At 37.9% G+C, this 26271-nt stretch overlaps 1 protein-coding gene across 2 annotated transcripts in view; it reads left to right on the forward strand.

Annotated features, from left to right (window-relative positions):
* The window catches only part of ZNF385B (zinc finger protein 385B), a 147112-nt gene that overhangs the window by 53648 nt on the left and 67193 nt on the right, over nucleotides 1–26271 (forward strand). The window contains exon 2 of one of the 2 annotated variants that reach the window (XM_025167405.2): nucleotides 5795–5937. In XM_025167405.2, coding sequence (XP_025023173.1) covers nucleotides 5795–5937 — 143 coding nt within the window. Of the gene's footprint in view, nucleotides 1–5794; nucleotides 5938–26271 lie in introns of those variants that run through there. The other variant, XM_088135748.1, reaches the window with a different exon arrangement.

Raw genomic sequence — 26271 nt, forward strand, 5'->3', positions numbered from 1 at the left:
ATAGACAAATAAAAGAATGTTGTAAATGATTAATCTGTTAAGATCTTAACATACATTTATTTAGAAGAAAATCTTACTGAGCAAATGCAAAACTTCAAATGAAAATGGCAAAATCTGTTAAGAATTCAGGGTGAGAATGCTGAAATCATGTAAGATATGGCAATCTTGTGAGATTTCAGCCATTTTATAACATGATTTTAGTTTTGTACCCATCTCATGCATGGGCGATGGCACTCTGCATCCGTGGTTTTAGCATGTTGCGTGAGTCAGTCGTTGTGGTTTCTAAATGCTTGAAAGTATAGTATAAACGATCAGTTGTTTATTCCAATCATAGCATAGCACAACATATGAATTCAGCCTGAGAAATGTAGGTGCTTCCAGATCAAGTACCCCTTGTTCTGACCATTAACACGTACTGTGCAGCTAATCTATCTTTCCTGCTTAACCCATTTTCAGTGGAAGGAAAAGAAGAATGAAACAATTGGTGGGCAAACAGATGAAAAACATCAGATATGATAAATCCTTCTTGCTTATACAGTACATTTGTTCTGAGGGGTAGCGTGGTGTGGTGAAGACTGGCAAGTTCAAGTCTACCCTCAGCCCTCAAAGCTCACAAGGTGCTTGTGGGCCAGTTCCTCTCTCTCAGCTCAGGCTACCTCAGAGGGTAGAAGGGTGGTTTGGAAAAGTGGGAGGAAGGGGATTATGTATGATGCCTTGAGCTCCTGAACTAGAGGTGGAAGATAAATCCAGTAAATAAATGAACAAACAAAACAAAGACATCAGAACAATTGTGTAACAAAAGCCTCCTCGGGAAGCACCTTTTCGTCTGACTATGTAAATGTAGGATTGCACTGCAAGTGCCTCCTCCCCACCCCGAATAATAGTATGTCCCCATTTGTTTTTTTTTTAAAAATCAGTACATATTCGTAATTCAGCATGGATATGTACTGTAATTGCAATGAAGCTGTTAAGAGATAACTCAGGAATTTTGACATTTTTCTGAGATTTTTGAAGAGAGGTGGTAAAACGTTGCTTAACCAGAGGTTCCCAACTTTATGGGGCAAGTGGGTATGCCTCCATTTTTTTGTAACATGCTGTTAGCCCTCCAAGGTAGAACAAACTTGGAAACCAAAGACACGCAAGCTAATACTACTTTTATTAAAAGGTTATAGTAACAGAATCTTGCAAGTCTGAACTAGGAAGAGTCTTATCTGAGACTCTTACTCAGGTACAGTTCTGCCCTGGACTCAGATTTCTTTTATTTCACCATTGTCTTGGTTGCAGCTCTTCCTCCTGTTCCTCAAGGTTATCCCTTCTTCCCATTAGACATACAGTGGGCATAATATAGCTGGTAATGGAAATGTACTGTCAGTCTCTGCCATTTTTTCTTTTCCAAGAAAAATAAACTAAACAGCTACTAATTCTCTCTAGGTGCTTCCCCAAACATCTAAAACCCTTGAGTAACAATTTGTTTTGTTATCTTGATCCTTAATAGGTAATATTTCAGATAAAATTATTAGCTCTGTGTAGCTATGGTAGTGGGGAGAAATCCTATGTCTGTGATGTGGTTCTTGTAATGTTGTTAAAATGGGTATTTATGAGAACAACACAGTTATTTGTATTGAGAAAATCAACAAGTATATGCATATTGATTTCCATGCAAATCCAAACTCTATGTTTTCACACTCTGGGATTTCACAACACCCACTGTGTATACACAGCCCTCTCACTACCGATATCCATGCTGTGCATGTAGAAATCTTTCTTTGAACAACATTATAGGCAATATATGATGGGAGGGTACTTTTCAATGTCACTCACATAATACGTTTTGCCATTTTTTGAAGTGCCTGAATAAGGAAATTATGTTGGACACATTTATACAATTCAGGACAGACATATGCACAAGTGTATTCTCCTTTAAAATTTCAATTGATATCAGTACAAACTAACTGGTTTGAGTCTGACTGTTTGTTTATTTATTTATTAAATTTCTCCCCCGCCCATCTCCCCCCAATGGGGGATTCTGGGCGATGCACACAAAACATTAAAACCATAAATACATATAAATACATAAAACATCAACATTTAAAAACATTACTAAAAAAGAGGAAAAGGAGGGTCCAAGAAAATGAAGAATCTGGGGCTGAAGACAGCAGGCCTCTATGAGGCTAGCCATCCGCACGCTTGAAGTATTCCCTCCCCACCCCAGGCCAAGTGGCAGAACCAGGTCTTCAAAGCCCTACGGAAGGCCAGGAGTGAGGGGGCCGATCACACCTCCGGGGGCAGAATGTTCCAAAGAGCGGGGGCTACCGCAGAGAAGGCCTGCCTTCTGGACCCTGCTAATCAGAGTTCTTTTACTGAGGGGGTCCGAAGTTTGCCTATGGGGATGGGGTGGGAATAACCATAAAGAAATAATACTGAATTGTAAATAAGCTATTAAAAGTTTAGACATTTTCCTGCAGTTTTCTTTTTCTTGTGATCTCACTACTGATATATTTGCACCTTAGAGTACCTTCAGCAGTAGGTGTTTTTATCTTCTGTTAGTTATGATTACATTTGAATAGCTTGCTGACTTACAGATAATTAAGGAAAGCTGTCAGTGTACATCAGAGCCTGAAGAAACTACAAGCATTGACTTACTTAAAAGATTTTAAAGAAAGTTTGTAATCAATAAACAGTGGGAGAGGAAAGACAGTAGCATTTCAGCAGTTTACCTGCCATAGTTAAATTCTCCCATAAAGTAGAAGAAGAATCAGCCTAGTAGAGACACCAAAGCAATTTGCAATTATTCATTTTGTTAGCCATGTTTCATCCTATAGTTTCCGTAATGATAATCAATTTGATACATAAAAATAAATAAACTATTGCCTTTTCCTAAGATTTCCACTTAACGTTATAAGAGTCTTTGATGTGAAGTGTATAAAAGCACTTGATGGGCTATAACCAGATAACGTGTACAGGGAACTGGAAAGGAAATAAAGGATATAATTTTTAACATTTTCCTAGAGAAACAAAATGTCATCAAATTTGTCAGTTCATAAGTAGTCTCTGAATTTTAAAATGACATCTTAGAAAGAAAAAAGTAAGTTTGAGTAGCTCTTGATGAAAACAAAACAGCTGACTGTTAAACTCAAGAAGTTTTAGCTTAATGAGGAGAGGCGTTATGCTTATCAGTAAAAAAGTTATAGAAAAAATATTGGGAGAAGACTTCAGTAGAGGATTACTGGATTGGAATGATAAAAGTCAAGGCCTATTGATGTGCTGATTAAGGAAGATAATGAATGATGTAGTATGAACTGAAAAAAAGCAGATGGATTATAAAGTCGCTTTAGTGGTTGTTGAAATAAATTGATTCATAGACATGAGTTTTAAGAGAGCAGGCTATGAATCTGGTTGAGGTAAGACAGCTGGATAATTGATTGTAGAGCAATTGTGCTATTAGCTTCATGTAGTTACGGCCGTGCAGTGATAAACACTTGTAATCAAATCTATATTTTCATATACCTGATTGATAGTAATTAATGCAATCCTTGGTTAAATGTTTAATTGATTTATATCATCTAAAGAGATCATGTGAGGCAAATGCATCATAGAATATTGTGCAGTCAAAAGCATCCATTTCTGAACCAACTTTCTATCTCTTAGTTGTTTGCTACAAGTTCTTTTTTTAGAGTATCAGCAAAAAGCCTCTGGGTGAGGTCATCTGACGGTTTGGGGTGAGGTATCACCAGTATGCTGATGATACTCAGCTTTGTATCTCCACCCCAGGCTTCCTGAGTGATGCAGTGGACATCCTGTCTCAGGGCCTGGAGGCAGGGTGGGCCTGGCTGGGGCACAACAGACTTTGGCTCAATCCAAGCAAGACTGAGTTGCTTTGGGTGTTTAGTCCTTCTTGTGCGAGGGATCTTCCATCTTTGGTTCTGGAATGGGATGGCACTGCCTCAGACAGACCTGGTGCGCAATCTGGGGGTCCTCTGGGACTCACAGCTTCTGTTCAAAGAGCAGGTGGCAGTCATGGCTAGGAGGGCCTTTGCACACCTTTGGGTCATGTGTCAGTTGCACCTGTTCCTGAAGATTCTACTCAGTCACTCATGCACTCTCCCTGGTTGTTTCTACCCATCCTATCTAGTCGGCCAAGATGGGCACACTCTGGGTCCCATCGGCCAAGGAATATCAGCTGGCGGGGCCCAGAAAATGAGCCTTTTTTGTCATAGCACCCGCCCTCTGGAGATCAGGTTGACCCTGACTCTGCTGGCCTTTCAGAAGGCTGTAAAGACCTGGTTCTGTGCTTGGGCCTGGGCCTCAAGTATGTGAACCCTGGCTATACCGATGATTGTTATGGTTTTCTTGGCTGCTGTATATTTTAATTTTTATATGTACAGTATATATGTATATGTATCTGGTTTTATTTTTTTTTTTTAACACTGTTCACCACCCAGAGTCATTTGTTGAGATGGGCAGCTAAATAAATTGATTAAATAAATAAATAATAAATAAATAAATAAATAAAACGCATAATGTTTTATAGAAAAATTATAAAAATGGGAAGAAATATACAATTCCTCTGTCATATTACTCACTAGGTGCCAAGGTAGTATTTCTTTTGAAAGAGTGAACGCCTCTCCTTTTAATGTCATGGCTGTAGCTTTCTTAGCAAACATCTGGTTAGGATCTACATAAACTAGCTACCATTAGTCCTCTTTTCTGGCCCTAACATAGGCAAGTTATTAACAAACTGGATAAATCAATTTGGATAACCAGTTAGATGCAGTTTTCATTTTTGTGTAGGAATACAAACATAGCACCTATCTGTAACACCTTAAACCACCAGCATCTTTTCCTGGGCTTGGGCAGCAGCAACCTTTGTAAAATCCATATTATTAGTAAAATCTAATCTGGGTCATAGTGCATTCATCCTGGCTGTGCAAACTTGCAGAGTAAGCCTCCTTTATCTTCTAATAGGTGGCTCTTGCTGGGACAATTCTGATTAGTAACAGCAGAAGTTTGTTGACTATGTGCCAGACAGAGGCTCCAATATTAGGTATTGGGAAGGTATTTAAAATTGTTAGCTTTCTTATACCAATAATTTGTAGGGACAATACTCTGACAATTGTGAAATATCTAATAAATTAGGCACTACATATATACACATATAAGGAGATTGGTCTTTCTCTGTAGGCCTGCAAATTAATGTATATTACAGCACACCAAAAAATGAACCTAATAATAATTAAATTGGAGACAGTAAAAAGAAAGGCACAGGGACATCAAATAGAGAAACAGACTCATCAAGGATCAGAAAAATGTTGGGAGCAGCATCTGAAAGGACTGAATAATTATATTTTAGGAAACTATGAGCCTTAAGAAAGAAAGCCATCAGCTTCCTGCGATAGCATAGTCCACAAAGTATGACATAGATTAAAAATAAAAGATGAGCAAACCAGACACGTTAGACAAACTATCATTTTAAATATTCCTGGTTTATCGTTATTGACCTCTGTTTGAGCCTGGCATGGTTGTCCTCAATTAAGGATTATATAGTCAACAGCCAATGACTAAAGTATTTGCCCTTTTTTATTTTCATCTGCCAGGATGATTTGGCTCCATGTAAAAGTTCTCACTGTTCTCTGAGAAAGTAATCATTTTTTTTTTATGTTCAATCTTTAACATAAATAGATGCTATTTAATTTGAACAACACATACAGCTGAAAGACATGGATGTATTTTGATGCTTACTGAAGATTTAAACAAATAAAGTCCCGGTCATTTTTAACAATCTTCCTCTTTGCAGGCAGCACGTGCCATAGTACTACGCTCTCAGCACTCGTCCGGACACCCACCCTTGTGATGCAGCCCTCCCTGGATGTCAAATCATTTGTGTCCTTCCCAGTGGACAGCAGCTCTGCTGTTGGACTCTTCCCAAATTTTAACACTGTAAGTATTTCATTGTTCCTGTGTGTTGCTTTATTTGCTGTGAAATAAAATACATCCATATGCTATCAGTTGTGAGCCCATCTCACAATACAATTTAGTGCTAATTGAGGATGGACAAGTGCCATCTTGGGCACTAGATCAAGACTGGGTCTTTTAACCCACACATTGTTGGGTTTTCTGGTCAGTAATAAAATACTGAACCGAACCAAAGCTTCTAATACTTTGCAATATGTGTGTGTGTGTGTTCAACACAACCAATCTAGTTACGTTGCACAGGTGGTTCTGTGTTTTTATTTGTTTTATGGCCCTACCAGAATGAAAGACATCTAGTCCTTGCAACTAATTACCCACTGTTGGCCTCAGAACCAGTTTCTTTTGTATCCTTTGCTGATCCAAATTTTCTGCCTCTCTAGATGTCATCCATTCAGCATCTGTAGAACCCTGAGAAAACCAGTGGGTCTTTTCTTTCCTTACAGCTATTAAAGACATGTTCCTATTTCCTTTTCTTTTGCTTTAAAATTATGGGACTTAATTAAATAGCAGCGTGTCTTGGTTTATTGTTCAAGTATCACACTGAGGCTATTTATTTTGCTGACCACAAAATGCACCTGTGCTGTTTGCAGTATGCACGTGTGTGAGAGTGTCTGTGTTTCAGGGCAGGAAGAGACTTTGGTTGCCTGGTGCTGCGTTACGGAGCGGGCACTGGTTCGAATGCTTTTGTACCATCCAGTTCTGTGATCTTTGGTCAGTTATTCCAGATGCATAAGGTTTAATGCTGAATCTTTACATTTTAAAATCAGCAAGCATGTAAGAGAAACATTTCTGCCTAAACGTGAATGCATTTTTGTTCGTGGCCTTGAATTCAAGAATTTCCCTTAATGCAATTGGAAATCCACTGTTTAAGAGTGCTTCAGATAATTGTATTTTCTATTTTGTCAGTGCATATCAAGGAACATCATAACGTTAGGGTGTCCTTGGAGATAAACAACTTGAACGAATTACTGCTCCCTAAAGTGCCTCATGTTCATTTAACATCTGTAAATCCTGGTTCAATCTCCTCCTATTTAAAAATATCCCATTTCTTTTTACCTGATTTCTTTTTCTCCTTGTTCTCCTTGCTCAGTCTTTGTTTGAAATGTAGAACTTCTATTTCTGTCTGCTGCTAACCTGTCTTATTTTCCTTTGTTGGCCCTTAAATTCCGTCCTCTAATATCTTTCTTGCTTCATTTGACCATTGTTCTGAAGTAGTAATATGAATGGTTATCTTTTCTTTGGGCTTCTCCATATTATTTGTTTCGTGTGTTCTTTGTATTTTCTGACCTGTTCTTCGTAATATATTTTACTTTTCCATGTATAACTGTGGATTTGGAGCTGTTCTTTCCATTTTGACAAAGTGTTTATTCAGTCTGTTTTAGCAGTCAAGCATATTAAAAGTAGGATGCAGAATGGATGAAGAAAAGCTCTTTGCTTAGTCCTTTTGTTCTAATCTGAATTGTACACACAGTGTTGGTGTTGAAGGACAGTGACACTTTGCCATTCTTTATATTAGTAAATGGTATTTCTTTACAAATAAAAAGTACTGCTTGATTACTTTATGGTATGTTGTTTTCAACATTAAAAAGACATATTGAATTCTAAATACCTTCAGTTTTATGATCCATTTTGCTGGTGCTCTTAAAATAGATCTCAAATAGTTTTAAATACAACATGGATCAGCCAATTTTACTGTGAACTTATATTGTGCTTGATTTAAATCCAATATCTTGCGTGTTTGTGGAACCAATATTGCTATGTTCAGACAATTCAGGAGGGACACACTGTATAAATAACCAGCTCATAGCAATAGAAAGAAAAGGGATCCAAATCAATTTGTGCATAATGCTGTCCAATGAATAAACACAGTTTGTTCATACATGATACTTAGGACAGTTGCAAAGCATTAAAATTGTCATTGTAATTTGAAGGGGGAAATCGGTATTATCAGCATTGCCAGACTGTGGGAGTTTGAACCAGTGCCAGTTGTTGCCTTTGCAAAGTTATGTATTTGTGTGTGTGTGTGTGTGTGTGTGTGTGAGAGAGAGAGAGAGAGAGAGAGAGAACGAGAACAGAAGAGATTCCTTATTACTTGTAAATAAATTATGCTGACAGACCTTGCTTTCCAGTACAAAGTATAGCAGAGAGGTGATAAGATAGCATTCCAATTTTGAAAACAGGCATAAGTAATGTCTTTAAATATTCATGTATTCATTTCAGTGCAGCCAAATCTGAGAATCTGATAAGTATATGCCCCATATTTATTTAACTAGAGGTGACAGTTCATGGAGTATTTCATAGCCTCTCTTACCTCAAAAATATTGTTGGATTTTTGTGATGCACCATATTATGTCCTGCTTTTATAGCCCCAAGCAAAGCAATAGAAAGCAGAAAGTAATGATACCATCAAATGTCATATTTTTTCTTCTTTGTACTATGAATCTCAGTAGTTCATGAAGCCTGCCTCTAACTTGAGATGAGCTTTACAGCTCCAAAAAGTACCGTTCAGGTTTGAAATTTAAATCCTCCTTTTCACTCACTTGTCTTTGCTGCTTGAACATTTTGATGCAATAAAGGAGGAAGCTTTTTCTCATCCATTCGCCTATTGCTATGGCAGAGAGCACCAAAAAAGGTAGGGTAAGTAGATTTTTTTCCCCTTCTAATCATAGCCAAAGCAGCAAGATGTGTAAGTGTATGGTAAGTGAGAAGCAAGAGTGGGTCAGGTAGCTGGGTTGGGAAAAGTAGCATAGAAAGTATGTTGTAGGTGTGAAAAAAAAAGTAGAAAGATCCATCTTGCTTTTGATGCTATAATCAGTCTATGACAGAGCCCAATTTAGCTTGAGATAACCAATTATTTTTCAGATTTGGTTGGAAATGATTTGATTCTCCAAATCTATTTCTAGGCTTGATCATCTCATCATTGCCTGATAGCGGTCTCCTCAAGAAAAGAACCTAGATTTAATGTCAGACATCCAGAATGCTCTTTCTTTAGTAACTACTGCATACCTACCAACTGCCACAAATTTCATGAGACTGCCATGTTTTCCAAACTTTGGTCGTACAGCAAGATCCCGCCCTGGAAAAATTCTAAGCTCCAAACAGCTGAACTGTGAATTGCTTTATGCTGGCTCCCTGACTAAGTTTGTCTTTCGCTTCTTTCTCACAGCCACCAGCCTTATCCCTCTTGCTCTATGATGCAATTTCACAGTATCATGTGAGTGCCATCCTTAGAGCTTGAATAAAAAACAAAGGGCTATCTAGGCATCCAATCAGGAAGTCAGAAAATTAGCACTCCTACCAGCACCCTACCTCCATGTTTTCTTACTCCATTTCCTTCCAAAACACTCTAGTTTGGTAAGACAGAAAGATGGAGCGGGGAGGAAGAAGCAGGACAAGCTGACAATTCTTGCTAATGTGAAACCACATATCCTTGCAGCTCCAGAGGAAACACTTCTCATGTTTATTCACCAAGTCTTATTTCCTTCCACCCCTGTTCCCATTTCAGTGCTCCTAGCCTGATCTCAGTATGGTCTTGCAGGATGCAGTTGTCTGTCTCTCAGGTCTCTGATCAGTGGGGTACCTCTGTTTGCTTGTGTTGTCTCTTGGGTTACTGATCTGGGTGCAAAGGCAATTTAGGGTCTTTCAGATGACTCATTCTGATTCTCTCCTCCTCCAGCAAGGATCTGCTCTTTATCATTAATGCCCATGTCATCCTGTGCAAGTTGTTTGCTTGTGTCTTCCACGCTTCCTTTCCAGCAGAGGTTGGTCTGGTATTTATTTATCTGTTTGTTTATTTGTTTGTTTGTTTATTTTTAAAAATGCACAATAGCTGAAGCTTTCTGGGCAGTTTACAATTAAACACACTAAAAAATACAGTATGAATTAAAACATATACAATAAAATGAAAATAATACAATAAAATGAAAATAGAAAACACCATATAAATTAGGCAGCTGCAAAGCAGTCATTCAGAGTCTAAAACAATATAAATAAAAATGCAAGTAATTAAAAGCTAGTTAAAAAGCCCTAGAAAATAGAAGGTCTTCCCCTGGCGCTGAAATGATGCTAATGTTGATGCCAATCAAGCTTCCCTGGGGAGAGAATTCCATAAATGTGGGGCTACCGCAGAAAAACCTCTCCCCTGTGTAGAGGTATACCTCACCTCCTTTGGTGAGGGGACTTGGAGGAGGGTCTCATTAGATGATCTTAAGGTCTGGGTAGGTGCATGTGGTAGGTATATATGAAAGAATGTGCTCCTACAGGTAACCTGGTCCTATGCCAGCACTTTGGATTTGCTCCAGAAATGAACCGGCAGCCTATGTAAATAGCAAAGAACTGGTATAATATGATCATATTGGCCACTCCCAGTGATGGTCTAGCTGCTGTATTTTAAATTAACTTAAGTTTCCAAGCTTAAGGCAGCCCCACATGCAACAGACTGCAGTAATGCAACTGGGAAGTTATCAGAGTATGAATAATGGTTGCAAGACTTTCTGTGTCCAAGTACGGTCACAGTTGATAAGTCAGCCAAAGCTGATAAAGGCATAACACTGCTAAAGCCACCTGGACCTCTAGTGACAGTGGTGGGTCTAGAAACTCCCCCAAACTGCAAACTTGGTTCTTTAGGGCAAGTGCAAACCCCTCCAGAGCAGGCAGGACATGACCTAGATGGACAGATGCATCACCCACAAATACTATTTGATTCTAGTTTACTGAGCCTAGTTTATTGGTTGACATCCACTCTATTACCCTGTCCAAGCACAGGTTCAGAGCACCAACCATCTTACCTGTGTTAGATGAAAAGAGTGATTAAGCTAGGTATCATCCTTATATTGATGGCACCTCAACCCACATCCCCAGATGACCTCTCCCAGCCGCCCAGAGTCCCCCATTGTGGGGAGATGGGCAGGGACAAATTAAATAAATAAATAAAAATAAAATAAATAAATTTAGTATAGATGTTAAAAAGCATAGGGCATAAAATGGAGCCCTGAGGGACTCCATAACCCAACTGCCATGAGGCAAAAGAGTAATCCCCCAGCACCACCTTCTAGAAACAGCCATCTAAGCAGGAATGGAACCATCGTATACAGTGCCCCCACATCGCATCTCTTGACAGCCTATCCAGTTGGACACAATGGTCAATGGTAATGAAGACTGCTGAGAAGTCCAGGAAGACGAACACAATTGTACTCCCTCTGTCTTTTTCTTGGCACTGATCATCCCACAGGGCAACCAGGTTTCTGTTCTGTAGCCAGGCCTGTAACTGGATTGAAATGGATCTAGAAAATCAGTTTCATCCAAGAAAGCCTGGTATTTTTTTGCTTTCATTGCCAGAAGAAAGCTTTTACATGGTCTGCTTGCTTCACAGGGAGGTTATATAAGGCACATCTAGCATCTGCAGTTATTTTCTCTGATTCTGACTGGCCACAATTTTCTAACTGTCTGGAGGGGGAAACCAGTTAGAATATACTATTCATATTTTTTGATGGGTTTCAAACAACCTGTGATAATTCAGCTGTTGTTTAATAACGGGTCAGGGTGGGAAAACCAAGGTTCCTTTGGGCAGAAGTAGAATTATTTGTTCCAAATTTATTTTTCAGATAGATAAATATCCTTTAAGATGCTACAAAAACATTTGCCAACGTTTTCTCTTAAGTAGGAGTTGTGCTGAACACTAATGGTTTCAGCTCCTCAGGCCCCACACAGACTTCACAGTGCTCTGAGATAAAGGGGGGATATTGGAGTCACAACTGCATTTTTTTTTTCCCTAGGGAGCTCCTTTGATGCCCATTTTATCAGTAAGAATTTATGCTATTGCCAGAAACCAATTTCTCAGTTGCTGCCAATTAAAGGCAAGAGCAAACAATAATGATAAATTAAGAACTTTAGCTAATGCCTTGCTATTTGTAGTTCATGGCTGCCCGTTCGCTTTTCATCCAGGACCTCTGGAGTTCATTTTTAATTGCAGTGGTTGACACTAAGAGATTTGTGTGTATTGTATTTATTTCTCTGTTAGTTAGATTTATGTCCCTTATTTTGTGCTGAAACTCAAGGTGATATACATAGTGTTCCTTCCTCCAATTTTTGCCCACAACAGCTGATCTTTCATTAAGTTCTGATGCATCCAGCATGAGGCACTAATTTTAAATACACTTTTCCTAATGCTATTATAAGCCAGTGGTCAGAAGAAATGGGAGGTGGAGTTTTTGTTTTTCAGAAGATACTGCAAAATTGCAAATGCAATCATAAATGCTTGATTCTACTTCTGCTGTTTTAATTCTCTTTAGCAAAGCTATAACCTTCTGTTTTCTTACTTGAGAGTAAGCCTTGTTGAATTTAATTGGACTAACATACAAATAGCACATAAGCAACTGCGCTTTGCAAAAATCAGTTCATCCAAGAATTCTTCTGAAAAAAGCATCTTCCTGGTTAGGTTTGTATCGGCCAGAAAAATGGGTCTTAATACACTGCTACCTTACTCAAATGGAGAGTTTGTTGTTTAATTATCTATAAGGATGTAAACATGTATTCATAATTACCTGGAAGTAAGCTGCCCACTTCTGAATAGACATATAGACAAGAGCCTTATCAATTAATGTCTTGCTTACTTTTGAATAGGCATCAAGGGGGAAGGTTTATATAGTCAACACCCTTGCTTAAATTGGATTTTTTTTAAAAATCAATTTTAGTCCTATCAAAACTGGAATGCGGCTCTTGAAACTTTCCCCAGAATTAGGCTTGACTTATATGAAAACTATCCCCTATGGCTTTTGAGACAGAATACATGCCTGGGAAAGAAAGGGAGGGAAGAGCAAACACTTTTGGTATGTTGTGCTCTCCAAGACACACTAAAATAATGATGTCCCTTCTTTCTGATTCTGAAATTTTAGCAGGGATAGTTATTGGGCTTGATCCTTCAAAACTTCAGCAGGATCCACTTATACAGTGGGACTTCCTCTTCCATCCCTAAGACTTCTCTTAGCCTAATAGATATTGTGGCTAAAATATATGCTAGGTTCCTTTTGAATAGAGTCGAGAGTTGGGTAGACGAAAAGTGTATTCTCACGGAAGAACAAGCTGGCTTTAGACGGAGACGATCTACTATTGATAACTGCTTTGTCTTGAACCATCTAGTTACAAAATATATCAGTAAGGGGAAACAATGTTCGCTACCTTTATAGATCTTAGTGCAGCATTTGACATAGAAAATAGAGAAATATTATGGAGGAAATTGACTGTCCTCAAAATGGAACCCAGACTGCAGGTGTTGATCAAAGCCCTTTATACAAGCACTAGTCTGAGAGGGCAGTTTGGGATTAATGGAGCCATGACAAGAAGGATTGATACTTGTAAAGGGATAAGACAAGGATGCATACTTGCACCATTGTTATTTAGGCTATATATTAACAACTTACCAGGACTAATGAAGGACCCTGAAGTACATATGCCTAAGGTGTTAAACATGTATTGTAACACCTTGCTAAATGCTGACTATATGATTTTACTATCATATTCGCAAGTTGGGTTGCGTAGGTTGTTAAGAAACTTGGCTCCTACTGTCATCATAATTCTCTAATCATTAATAAATCAAAGTAAAAAATCACGGTCTTTGGAAAATGACATCAGAACCATAGATGGCTGTTAGATGGCGAGACAATAGAGCAAGTTAATACCTTCCCTTACCTAGGGATAGTCTTCTCTGAGACCGAATCTTGACCTCCTCATCAGCAAAGGAGCTCACTTAGAGCAAGGGCACGTATTAACTCACTGGTCAAATTAATAAATCATAGCTATCCAGGCTCCTTAGCCCCAATTATCACAGTATGCAAGGCCAAGGTTACTCCTATGCTCTTAGATGGCGCTGAAGTTTGGGGCTTAAAACACATATCGCTATTAGAACAAATGCAATCACAGCATCTGAGAAGTATCTCGGGTGTGGATAAAAGAACTTCAGCTGCTGCAGTTAGAGGCGAATTGAGAATCCATACAATTTGTTCTTTGTCTAAAATCAGGGCTTATAATTATTGGTGCAAAATCAGTGCTATGGAAATTGACAGACTCCCAAAATTGTGTCTGTTAGAACAGACAAAATCTCAGTTACAGACTTCTTGGATAGTACAATTGACAAATTATATTAGGAGCTGTGGTCTCCCTGTCTCATGTCCAACTGTTTCCAGAGAACAAGCCAAAAAGATTGCTGCACAAAGTATCTTGGATATAGGAGCACAGAAAGATATAGCCACCCTTAGTAAGGTTGGCTGACTGAAATGGATGAGCCTTTATAAATGTACCTTCCAAATTGCCAAGTATTTAAACACAGAAGTGGCCAAATATCTTAGGATGGTATTTATTCGAGCAAGATTTGAGCAGTTGGACACAGTGGTTAAATATGGAAGACTTAACCAAGTCCCTTATAAAGAGCGCACTTGTATTTGCAGAGCTCCAGAGACAGAAGAAATATTATTGAATGTCAACTGTATAAAAAGAGAGGGATCAGTATCTTGGACTGCACATTAGATGAATGATCTATTGGGATCCTTATATTAAAACAATATATTTAATGTGCGGTCAGAATTCAAAAATTACATATATTATGGCCCTTTATTTGAACAAAACAGTAGAGTTGAGATCTGCATATGTGGATCTGATCAGAGTAAATTGTAGGGGTGATACAGAAATATGATTTGCATCTTTTTTCTTTCTTTTTTAATTTTAATTTGTTTCTCTTATCCTATTTTTAATATATGGTCTTAATAATGTTTTATACGTTTTATACTCTGTACCCTGATATGGCCTAATGGCTAATCAATAATAATAAACTAAACTAAACTAGTAGATAGATACATTTGCATACAACGCTAAAGTTTTTGGATCATTGCATTACTGATTCTCTCTCTCTTAAGAGAAACCTGCAACAATTCTAGCTTAAAACTTAATACAACAAAGTAGTTCGCATACAGAGATACAATAGAGCTTTATTCTGAAAGAAAAAAAAATAATGTTCTTGGAAATTTCAGAGATCACATTGGGCTTACATACATTACTCTTGGAAAGGCCCTTATATTTCTTTCTCTGTTTCAAGGGACCTATTTATTTATTTAGCTCTTCTGTTAGGTACATCAATGTGACATAATTCATGGGCATCAGCTGCCATAAGCTGTTTGTCAATATTGCAACGCAGATGTTGTATTTCTTAGCCACAGCATGGATATTTATAAGAGAGGCATAGAATTAGTGAGAAGGAGAAATCATAGATTTTAAAATCATCGGTTTTTTTATTTAAAAAATGACATTTTTAACTATCTTTATCAGTAACCACCACCAGTTTAAATGATGCATTAAACAGTCATCTTCCTGCTTCTTCTGAGTATTATGTACAGTTTCATAGACCAAAAGACTTCTACCTTTAATCTCTACTGTTTTTTGTTTAGATCACTGCTTCTCCTCCAAAATTATTTTTTACCATATTTTTTCAGGGATATATTGTTTAATTGATTTTGCTGATTAAACACTAAGAATTTGTTTTAAGAGCGGGATATGCTAGTTGTTTCAGGATATTATGCATTGTAGGGTGATATTTATACTTTAGAATCTTAGTATATTTATATCTAGGTCTGTGGGTGTATATGGGTGAGAATGTTTAGCTATTTTATTTTGGAAGCTTAAGAAAATTAGCAATATAAAGAAATATTCATGACAAAGTTTCTTGATTCTTCATCTGCAGTGTTTCCTTTTAACTTAGAATAAAGGTCATCTAAAATTTAATAGCTGGACAGCTTGAATATTCTAGTTTGAATAGCTTTGTTAGAGGAGCTCAGCTAGGAAATCAGAACTAGTCTTCTATAGTGGGCATATGGAATATTTCAAGCAGAATGTGGTTTGTTTAGTTTTGGCTTTGAATGCTATGAAACACTAACCACTGTTATTTGTAAAACATGGTTTATGACTAAGCATGTGGTCAAATGCTGTGTTTGATTTTTTACAGTGCCTATGACCTCTGGAGTGAGGTCCTGTAGATAAATAATTTCAGACAATTTTGCTTTATTCATTAAAGCAAGGTTAAACAAACTATGGCTTGATGTAACATGTATGTTCTAGATATGAGTTGAAGAATTCAGGCCATTTTCATAAGTGACTGCTATTTAAATAAAGCCCCCCCCCTTATGTAATAAGGTAATTATAATAATAATAATAAAGAGACCTGAAGACCTGGCTCTTTACCCAGGCCTTTGGAGAGGTGAGTGAAGCCTCCTGGATGGTGTGGATTTGTTTCTCTTTCATTCCTGTCAACTTCTTGTAATCCTAGTCATCTTTTATTCTTTTATTCTTTTATTTTTGTTTCTTATTGTATTTTGTTTTTAATATTTTTATTTGTGAACCACCAAGAGTCATAGGGAGTTGGGCGGCATACAGATAATACAGGTAGTCCTCACTTAATGACCATTTGTTCAGTGACCGCTGAATGAATGGTGTTTACACCATTAAAGTTATGGCATTGGAGCACCCCTGCAATCATGTGATCAGAATTCGGGTGCTTGGCAGTCCTCCCGCCTTTATGACCGTAGAATGCGCTTCAACAACCCCCATCTCTGCCCTTTTGCATTCTGCAGCCCCTGCCACCCTGCATTCCACCATCCCCAGCTGATCTTTGCCATGTTCTTCCTCCTGCCACTGAAGAGGCACGCCCAGCCTGGTCCTTCATGAGACAGTTGCTGGCTGTGTGAGGCCTTCTTCCTGATGAGACCTCAGGAAGAGGCCTCACACAACCAGCAGCTACCTCGGGCCTGTGCGTCAGCAGCAGAAGCAAGAAGACGGCGAAGGTGAGATGCGGGTGGCAGACTGCAAAGCAGCAGGGGCTGCAGAATTCAGGGAGGCAAGAGAACCTGCGGCTGGGGCTTTGCGCCACATTGCTGGGCTAGGGCAGCTGGGCCTTCATGCCATGCTGTGGTGCTGTGCTGGGGCTTTGTGTCACGGGGCTGGGCTGGGCTGGGGCAGCTGGGGCTTTGCAGTGCTGGGCTGGGGCAGCTTCGGACCGCTTTGCTGAGCTGAGCCGGGGTGGCTGTGGCTTCACAAAGGGTCAGGCCAGGTATGCCTCATCAGCAGCAGGAGGAAGAAGATGGATGAAGGTCAGATGGGGGCAGCAAGGGCAGCAGAGCGTAGGATGGCTTGCACATGACTCAACTGCACTTGCGCTGGCCCACTTACCCACTGCTGGCTTGCTTGTGAGCCACCTGGGACTTTACTTGTTGGAAGCCAGCAGGAAGGTCCTCGCTTAACAACCCACAATTCTTGCTTAACAACAACTATGGGGACTTTTGGGATTGCCATCGCTAAGTGATGTGGTCATGTGACGTCACGCTTTATGACCATATTACTTAGTGATGGAAATTCCAATCCCTATTACCATCATTAATCAAGGACTACCTGTAATAAAGGTAAATTAAATTCAAAAGAATCTCTCTTCTATTTTATATAACAAATTAACACATTGAGAGAGAGGGCATAATTTTAGTCAGGGATTAGAGGTGGAGGAGGAGGGAGGGAAAGGGAAGGGGAAGGGAATGATAAGTTAGGTGTGAGGAACCAGAGCAATAAGAGAAGAACACGACGCGCTTCTTGGCAAAGCAAAGCAGCTGTCTCAAGTCACACGGCAAATGTTCAGTGCCATTTTTGAACAATAACATTTACAATCACAATAGTATCCTGAAAGGGCTGGAGTTCCTACCAATTTTTAAAATTTCTGACCCTGTCTCTGTATTTTTTTACTTGACAATAATAAAAAACTTTCACACTCCTGAAATCAGTGAATAATTTTGTCGCCTTGAAATTACCCCTAGATTTGACTGTAAACAATAATAAGCAGCAGAAGAAAAGTATTAATGCTATATTATAAATTCCTGTGCAAGCACTAGTAGACAATTTATTTGGGTGGAATTATAATATAAGAAGTATAGTAAACTAAAAAGATGTGGGATAGAAACTCCTGTGGGCCATAAAAAGATACAGTATAGAGAAAAGGGTTGTACAAAGTTTTGCATGGAAGCTACTACAAAACAAAAATTGGGACAATTTTTCAAATAATGTCATTTATTTCTTATTACACAGCTGTATTTACCATTCCTTAGGAAGGAATACTAGCAGCAAATGTAAGAAAATAGTTCATAGCAGAAGGAAAAAGTTGCAATAAATTAAAAAGCAAAAATAAGTTCAGATCCAAATAACATTAAGGATACAGTAATTCTGTAATCTTATATGCACTTAACTATATTTAAATAAGGATTAATTCAGTTGCAATTCCAAATAACAGTAATGTTTTAAATAATAGTCTAATAATTTGTCACATAGTGCTAGGGGCATAAATTAATATTGCTGCAGATTCTATTAAGAATGGATGTGGGCATTCTGCTCTCAGCAGTGGCACAAATTCTACATCGAAGAAAATCTGAGTAGCATTTATCTTTCCCCAAGCATAAACTCCAAAGAATATACCCTGCTGAAATACAACAGTGGTAGTTACCATTTTTAATGTTTAAATTATGTTTTAAAAGACTGCATTTAAAAAGATAGTGTGTTGAAGAATGGATGCATGGTAATTAGTGTTTATTCATAAAAGTTTATTGAACAGCTCTAAATTAGAGAAGATGTATACAAAAGATGTGTCTGAGAAGAGGTGTATTGAATGTAGAAGTAACAAAAATCTCCATGTATTAAATAAAGACATGCTGGCCCTGAACACTTTCCATGTTTTTATTTTTTATTTTTTATATTTGTATTTATATCTTCTTGGACTCTCCTTTTCCTTTTTTAGTAATGTTTTAAATTGATGTTTTATGTATTTATATATATTTATGGTTTTAATGTTTTGTGTGAGTCGCCCAGAGTTCCCCCATTGGGGGGAGATGGGCGGGGGAGAAATTTAATAAATAAATAAAATATTATAAAATAAATAAATATTTCAAATTTGGTCACCGTCCATCTCACTAGGGAGTGACTCTGGGCAATTTACAGTAAAAACAAAAAATAAATATTAATTAAAATACAATAAAAATAAAATAAAAACCATATTCATACATAAATAATAATATATTCCAAGGTGCTGCTGGTAGAAAGGATATTAACATACAGGAGCATCTGCAAGGTTCTAGCCACCCCAGGGTTGGTTGCCCTTTTTTGCGCCCCATGCCAGTTGTCAGAGCCAGGTCTTACCCACTTTCCAGAAGGTTGAGAGAGTAGGGGCCTCCCTCACCTCTGGGGGGGGGAGAGTATTCCATAGGGCGGGGGCCACAGCAGAGAAGGCTCTCCTTCTGGGCCCCACCAGTCAACATTCTTTTGTCAATGGAGTCCGCAGCATACCCTCTGTGCTTGACCAGGTGGTACGGGTCAATATAACGGGGGTGAGACAGTCCCTCAGGTAACCCAGTCCCATGCCATGTAAGGCTTTAAAGGTGATAACCAACACCTTGAATTGGACCCGGAAGCAAACAGCTCCCACAGCAAAGGGGTAACGTGCCATCTTTGGGGCACCCAAAATTGCCCGTACGGCTGCATTTTGAACCAGCTGTAGCTTCCGGATACTCTTCAAAGGTAGCCCCATGTAGAGCGCATTGCAATAGTCTATATGGGAGATGACTAGGGCATGACTGGAGGGCCTCCCGATCCAGGAAAGAGCGTAACTGGCACATAACATGTAGTTGAGCAAAGGCCCCTATGGTAATAGAACAGTAAAGTGGACCTGTTTAGCACAAAGTATATTCCAAACTGGCAGTGATTCTCAAGAGGTTCAGACAAATATTTCCTACATCTATTCCTGGATGTCTTTTTTAAAACACTGAAAACACTGATATTGAAATTAGGACACTGCACTGCATGAATCATTCTCCATGTGCATTATATCTCTGGACTCAAGCCATTCTTTAGAAAACAAAAACAAAGGTGGGGATTGATTTTCTGAAGCTTTATTTCATGCTGTCCTACCAGCACCCGTGCACACACAATGCTATATCTAGCATGGGGGGAAAGGCATTTTACATACTCTCATCCAAAAATTAGGAATTCAGTATGCATTCTGCGACTTCAAGTATCAGGGGAGGTATCACAGTACAGAGTGTATTTGTTGTTGTTTTTTAAAGGATAGTATGTGTAGTCTTACATTGACCCCATCCAATAACTGTAGGAGAATGAGCTTTACCTAACAGCATTACCATTTCTGTTCCTTTGTTACCAGCTGAACTGGTTTCTCTCTTTCAGACAAGAGTCTAAAAATTACACACAGTGGGATAAAAGACATTTTTGTCTTTCATTCGAATTTCTTCTCTGAAAGGCTATAGTTAGAAAACATAATGACTTGTTCACTTCATATGCCTTACACTAGAAGTATTCCTCTTACTGAGACTGCTTATGTTAGACTGCCTCTCAATATTTTTCATTTGCTCATGAGATACAGAGATAAGCTTTATTCTTAGCTGATTAAATGGAGTATATTTAGTTATTTCTTTGTTCATGGATGGAATTTTGGAATAAATTCAAAAGATATACAAAGGAGGGAAGAAATGCATAATTCTCCTGGTTCTAAGATTCATAGTTATAGTGCTGTGTCTCTTTGGTGTGATGTCACAATCTTTTAATGCCTTTAGTAAATTCCTATGTGTGAAATAGTTTAACAACACTTTGCCATCCTGTGCAGATGCTTTGTGCGGTTGCCCAGTGACTGAGTCAGCTTTTGAAAAAAGTAATATACTATCAATTGTCTACATCAGAGATAGGCAAACAGTTTTAATTTGTTAGATAAATTAGGACTATCTTTGTATTATGTTCCTGGTTTGTGGGGTATATTTTAGCAGTTGAGATGGAGGGTTCATTTGCAATTCTCTGGTTCTTGATTCTTTTTTTTCTTTTTTCCCCTAATGAGGATGGTTAAAGGAAGTGGGGAACTGGAGGAATCAGTGAAAAATTGCAATGTCTGAATCAGACATTTTAAAAAAGGAAGGATATAGAAGATACTTCAAAAGTGCAGCCTAAACATTTCAACAGCCCATCTGAATAATAGGCAGGTTAAATAAATGATCAATCTCTCTTTAGTGCCCACAATTATAGTCCATGCCTCTGCCCCCACCAGGGTTTTGACTGATTGATGCTGTATAAATAGGACCAAATTGATACGTGGGTTCTTCATGCACGTGGGCAAACATTATGGCAATGAATTCCTGTGCTTCCTAAAAGAGTAAAATGGTAAATGTGGGCTCTTCTTTTGGAATTTTGCCGGTCAAATCCCAGTCACTTGTAATGGTTAAGAATATTTATACTAAAAGTGTCCTGTAAAAAAATACATGGTGCTTACAAAAAAGATTCTACTTAATACTTGTCATTATACACCATCTTAATTAAAAGATTTTTTTTTTCTCTCATGTGGCAGTGCTGTATTGATTCAGGGTGTAGGTAACACAAGCAGAAGAATGTTCTTATATTTAGCGAAAGGACTTGGTGGCAGTGGAAACTGCCATGATTATAAGATCCTTGTTTGAATTAAGTGACAGCATCCAATGTTCAGTTGTTACTCTCAAATTAACTACATAATCCAATGTTGTCCAAACTTTAAGATGAGTGGACTTCAACTCCCAGAATTCCCCAGCCAGCCATGCTGTTTGGACAACACTGACATAATCCTTCTGGTGAATGGGCACCGCTGCATTCACTAGGTAAGGCTAGCAAGTCCTTCTGCCCACTTTCACCCAGGCAAACACCTCAAAGGCAGGCACAGAAGGAGAAATAGTTTCCCTGTCTCCCCACCCCACCTTGTTGGTAAAATGTACCTGATCAACATGGAGACAAGGGAAGTAATGCAAAGCTCCTCTCTTTTTCTAGAGGAAAGCAAATGTTAAGTTATTTTAGAATCCTAGCCTCAAGGAAGTGTTGTTGTTTTTTTTGCTTAAAAAGCTTCCTTTTGAAATGCAAGAGAGGGATTAAGAAACCTGAGAGAGATCAGAGTGAAGCAGAATGGTTCCCTGGAAGAGGATAGGGTGGTTTCAGGATGAGGGACCAAAAGAACTCCAGGCACAGCTGATCTCCTCAGGGGAAGTGCTTACTAGAGCCTGGAGAAGCAGAGGGCAGTTCTGCAGACTTATAGAAAAGCAGACCATCAGGAGCCCTGCTAAACAGAGTTAAGCTGACTTCTCTGGAGAAGGGAGGTGATGGAGGGAGCTCCAAACTGGAACCTTTGAAGCTCCATTAAGTCACAGCAGCTGAAATAAACTGCTCCTAAAACTCCAACTGAAGTTTGCAATCTCTTAGAGTTAGGGGTTATCCCAAAACAGCAAGCAGGTAAAGCAAGCTGGGAAAATCTCATGTCTCTAAGGGAGAGTTAAAGTTTTTAGACAAGGACCTGTGATCAGGTTGATGATTTTTAAAAAATTTATTTATTAGAATTAACTGCTACTTGACTCCAGTTGATTCCAGGTGGCTCACAGTGTAAACCAACAAACAAACTGCAAGGGGAAAAAAGCCCATAAACAAGATTTCTTGTAAGGTGTGGATTGGCTTGCTTTATTGGCTCTTGAAATTTTGACCGTTTCTATTTTATTGTTTCTAGTAACTTTTGTATATCAAGCTTACTGTATTTTTGCAAAGCAATCTCAGTTCTTTAATTTTGGCACCATCTTAAGCTCTTTGAGACTTAGGTTCCACCCACCAGGAATCTTTGCCCCAGACTCCTGATAGCATTTTATGGGAGATTGATATTTAAGTATCTGTTTATGATTTTATCAGCATTGTAGTCCTTACTTCATCCACTTGTATTGGTTGTTATTGGGACTTCCTAAAGTTAAAATGAAGTTTTTATTCTATTATTATTTTAATCTGTTGGACTGATTATTGTATTGTTTTCAACTGAGAGATTCTGCTTTTTGGTTTGCTCTTCTACGCTGCCCAGAAGTGGTCAGAGTGGGGTGGTTAATAAATGCTACAAAATAAATAAAATAATAGATATATGCTGATTGCAATATAGAGAAACAATACCATTGTTGCATCTTTTCCTAAAATTTACATTATTTGGTTAAAAACTAGGAATGTCAGTTAAATAACGCATAATTAACTAACCTAAAACTAAACCCATGCTATTTTCCCCCAGTATCTTAGATTAAGATGGCTGGGTAGGCCCATAAGCATTGCACTCCTCACCCCCATGTTCCATTTACAGAATCTAAGCAAACTGGCAGTTAAATATTGTCAGCAGAAAGGTGGGACAGTATCCTCTATTATATCTCAAAGCAGCAGATTATTTTAGAGCTTGCAAGGCAAACAAGCACTCTATATTTCAACCAAACAGCATGACCTGGGGATGCAAGGAATGTACTGAATGTACTTGCAAATGTCCACATTCTCTGGATACTGTAGTCCTTCTGGCTGTTGGCTTGGAAAACATACAGTACCATAGCTCTGTTGACTCTCTGTTTTTGCCACTCATAGAAGTCCTTCCTCTAGATGAGCTAGGAATTTTTGTGGTGTTGAAGTCTCAACATGTCTGGAGGGCATTTGGCTGAAGAAGACTAATCTAATATATTTAATAAGATTGGGAGAGAGAATTTAGAATTATTTGAAGGCTTCTAGCTAATCCTGTAACAGCGTGCCTCTATGATTTAGTGATTAGTAATTCTAGAATTTGTGCTATGAAAATTTCTTGAGAATACTATAGTTAACTTAAGGACCAGCTAGGTAGCAGCTGGCAAATCTCAGTTGATCTCAAAAAGCTAAGCAAGGCTGGGCCTGGATAGTACTTTCATGGGAGACTGACGGGAAATACAAGGGCTATAGACTAGAAATCGCACAAACATCCAGTATAAGGTAGTGACAAATCATTTCCATGTTGTTACCAAGAAAACTGTGAGTCATCATAGTTGAACTGAAACTAGACTTTATCTTTTTTTTCCTCACCTGTTTAGCTTCTAAATGAGTTGTGGATTATTTGATCCAGATGGAAAGAAATATTTTGTGGATAATTTGGATTAAGTATGGCTAAACATGCATAGAAGTTCAGATGATTAAGAATAAGGCTAAGGGTAAAATTAAAGAATATAAATACATTTTGGTACCTTTTTACTGATAGCATGATGCAAAACATAAACAGAAAACCTAGTATTTGCCATGTTCTTATTTTCCAAGATGAAATCATTTCTCATACATTGATTTTGACTGTGCATTCAAAATCAATAACATAACATCATGTTTTTAACAAACCTGACAAGAACTGGGTTAGAGTTGAGGCATATAGTGGATTTATGTTGACATCTACTGGCTGTTAAAAAGAATGTTGGAAAAACAGCTACTCATGCTACTAATTTCCCCTTTTCAGTTGTGCAGTAGCTTGTTAATTGTTCTATCCTTAAGCAATGGAAATTTCTTGATTAGCTGCCATTTCAGTTGAAAACTACAAAGATTAGCAAATGTATTAAGGCACAGGTCTGTCCCTTGATGTGTTGCATTTAACAAAATCACTTCATATAAATCAGAAAAATATGGTTCTATTGCCAGATTTAGAAATAGAAAGAAAACATGACATGGAGAAATCCCTGGAAATAAAAATGGGCAATGATTTGGACTAAGGTCTGTTTGTTCTTCTAATATATATGATATAGGAGTTGATCAGATAGTTTACTTAGTATTATTTTAAACCTAAAGCTATTGTTAAAAACAAAATATTTTATTATTATACTTTGTAAACTTTTCTGAATATATTTCAGTCTAATATTCAAACTGGAGAGGTAGTTTGGTCTAGTGGTTAAGGCACCAGGCTAGAAAGCAGGAGACTGTGAGTTCTAGTCCCACCTTAGGCATGAAAGCCAGCTGGGTGACTGGGCCAGTCACTCTCTCTCAGCCCAACTCACCTCACAGGGTGGTGGTTGTGGGGAAAATAGGAGGAGGAAGGAATATTAGATATGTTCGTTGCCTTGAGTTATTTATAAAAAAATAAAGGTGGGATTATATATATCTCTTTAGTAGATTAGTTTGAGTCAAGATAATTCAAATCTGAAGGGAAAATAAAGTTTGACAATATTTGGTAGTAACTAGATAGTAATTATTTAACTAGCTAGTACTTAAATAATTAAATAATGCAATAATCTCTAGGAATCGTACAAATATGTTGATTTGAAACTAATTTGAATGTTCAAAAATTTCTAAAAACAACGTTTGCTCATACTATCTACACTGACATATATGTTGTAATATTTTGTGAAATGAATAAGCCAGTTGTGACTAACTTAAGCCCCAGTGGCTTAAGCTCAGTTTATTTTACCTTGGAACAAAGCTCTTCAAAAAAGGGGGTTGATGATCAGAGATACTGAATAAGACCATTTACTTAGAGACTATACTTGAAGACTTCTGGAAGCATCATGGAAGGCCAGGTACTGAATGGGCAACCTGGAATTTTCACCTAATAAGCCCCTTGATGAGATACAAAATGCCTTCTAGAAGTGAGGCAAACACTTGTGGTGTGTGTAGCCAAAAAGTAGGAGTTAATTGTGTAGTTGATGTATTTATTATTCTTTTAGATTGCCAATAACAGGAGTCCTTTATTAGTTAATTTATTATTTATTACTTCTGGATTGATTTTGGTGGCAGTGAATTTAATTATGAAGTTTCAAATGTAAAAGAATGTAAACTTAGCATTAAGCTTTAGCTTAACATTTTTGGTAGATTAAATTTTCATTTAAAGACAATTTTAAAAAACTATATAGATTTGAATAAAAATTAAAATTCATTATGTACATTTTAATTTCTTTCAGTTATCTGTTCAAATATTCAGAAGAATACTTTTATATTCCCGTTTCACTTATGAATGATCCATAAGTATCTTTTGCATATTATAATATCTGAATGCCCAACTATTTAGGCCTTTCATCTTGTTAAGCAAACTCGATTCATTGCTAACCCTTACATTGCCTAATATTAATTATAAGATAAAGTACTTCCATTTCAAAAGTGAGTATCAGCTCTCATGTATATGGATTATTTAAATTTATATGGGAGAGAAAATAACACATATCTAATGTATTTGTTCAAGTTTGCCTATACTACATGTTGGGTTAATTGTATGTTTTTTCTCCTTCCTAAATGTATCCAAAACAGTGACAATTGGATTAGTCACTTGGTAGTTTATTTTTAACTAAACAGTCTACAACTGTGACAAGCTCTGGAGCTTCTCTGAACAGCAAACAACAAATTACGCCAATTACTCATCACAGCACGTTTAATTTTACTTAGCAGTACTGTATACGATCAGTTTTCAGGCACTGACCTTCTGGCAGT

The sequence above is a fragment of the Python bivittatus genome, unplaced genomic scaffold (assembly GCF_059951505.1).
Source record: "Python bivittatus isolate LINGU-HERP-01145 unplaced genomic scaffold, Pbiv_v1 ctg000200_np1212, whole genome shotgun sequence".
Taxonomy (NCBI): Eukaryota; Metazoa; Chordata; class Lepidosauria; order Squamata; family Pythonidae; genus Python; species Python bivittatus.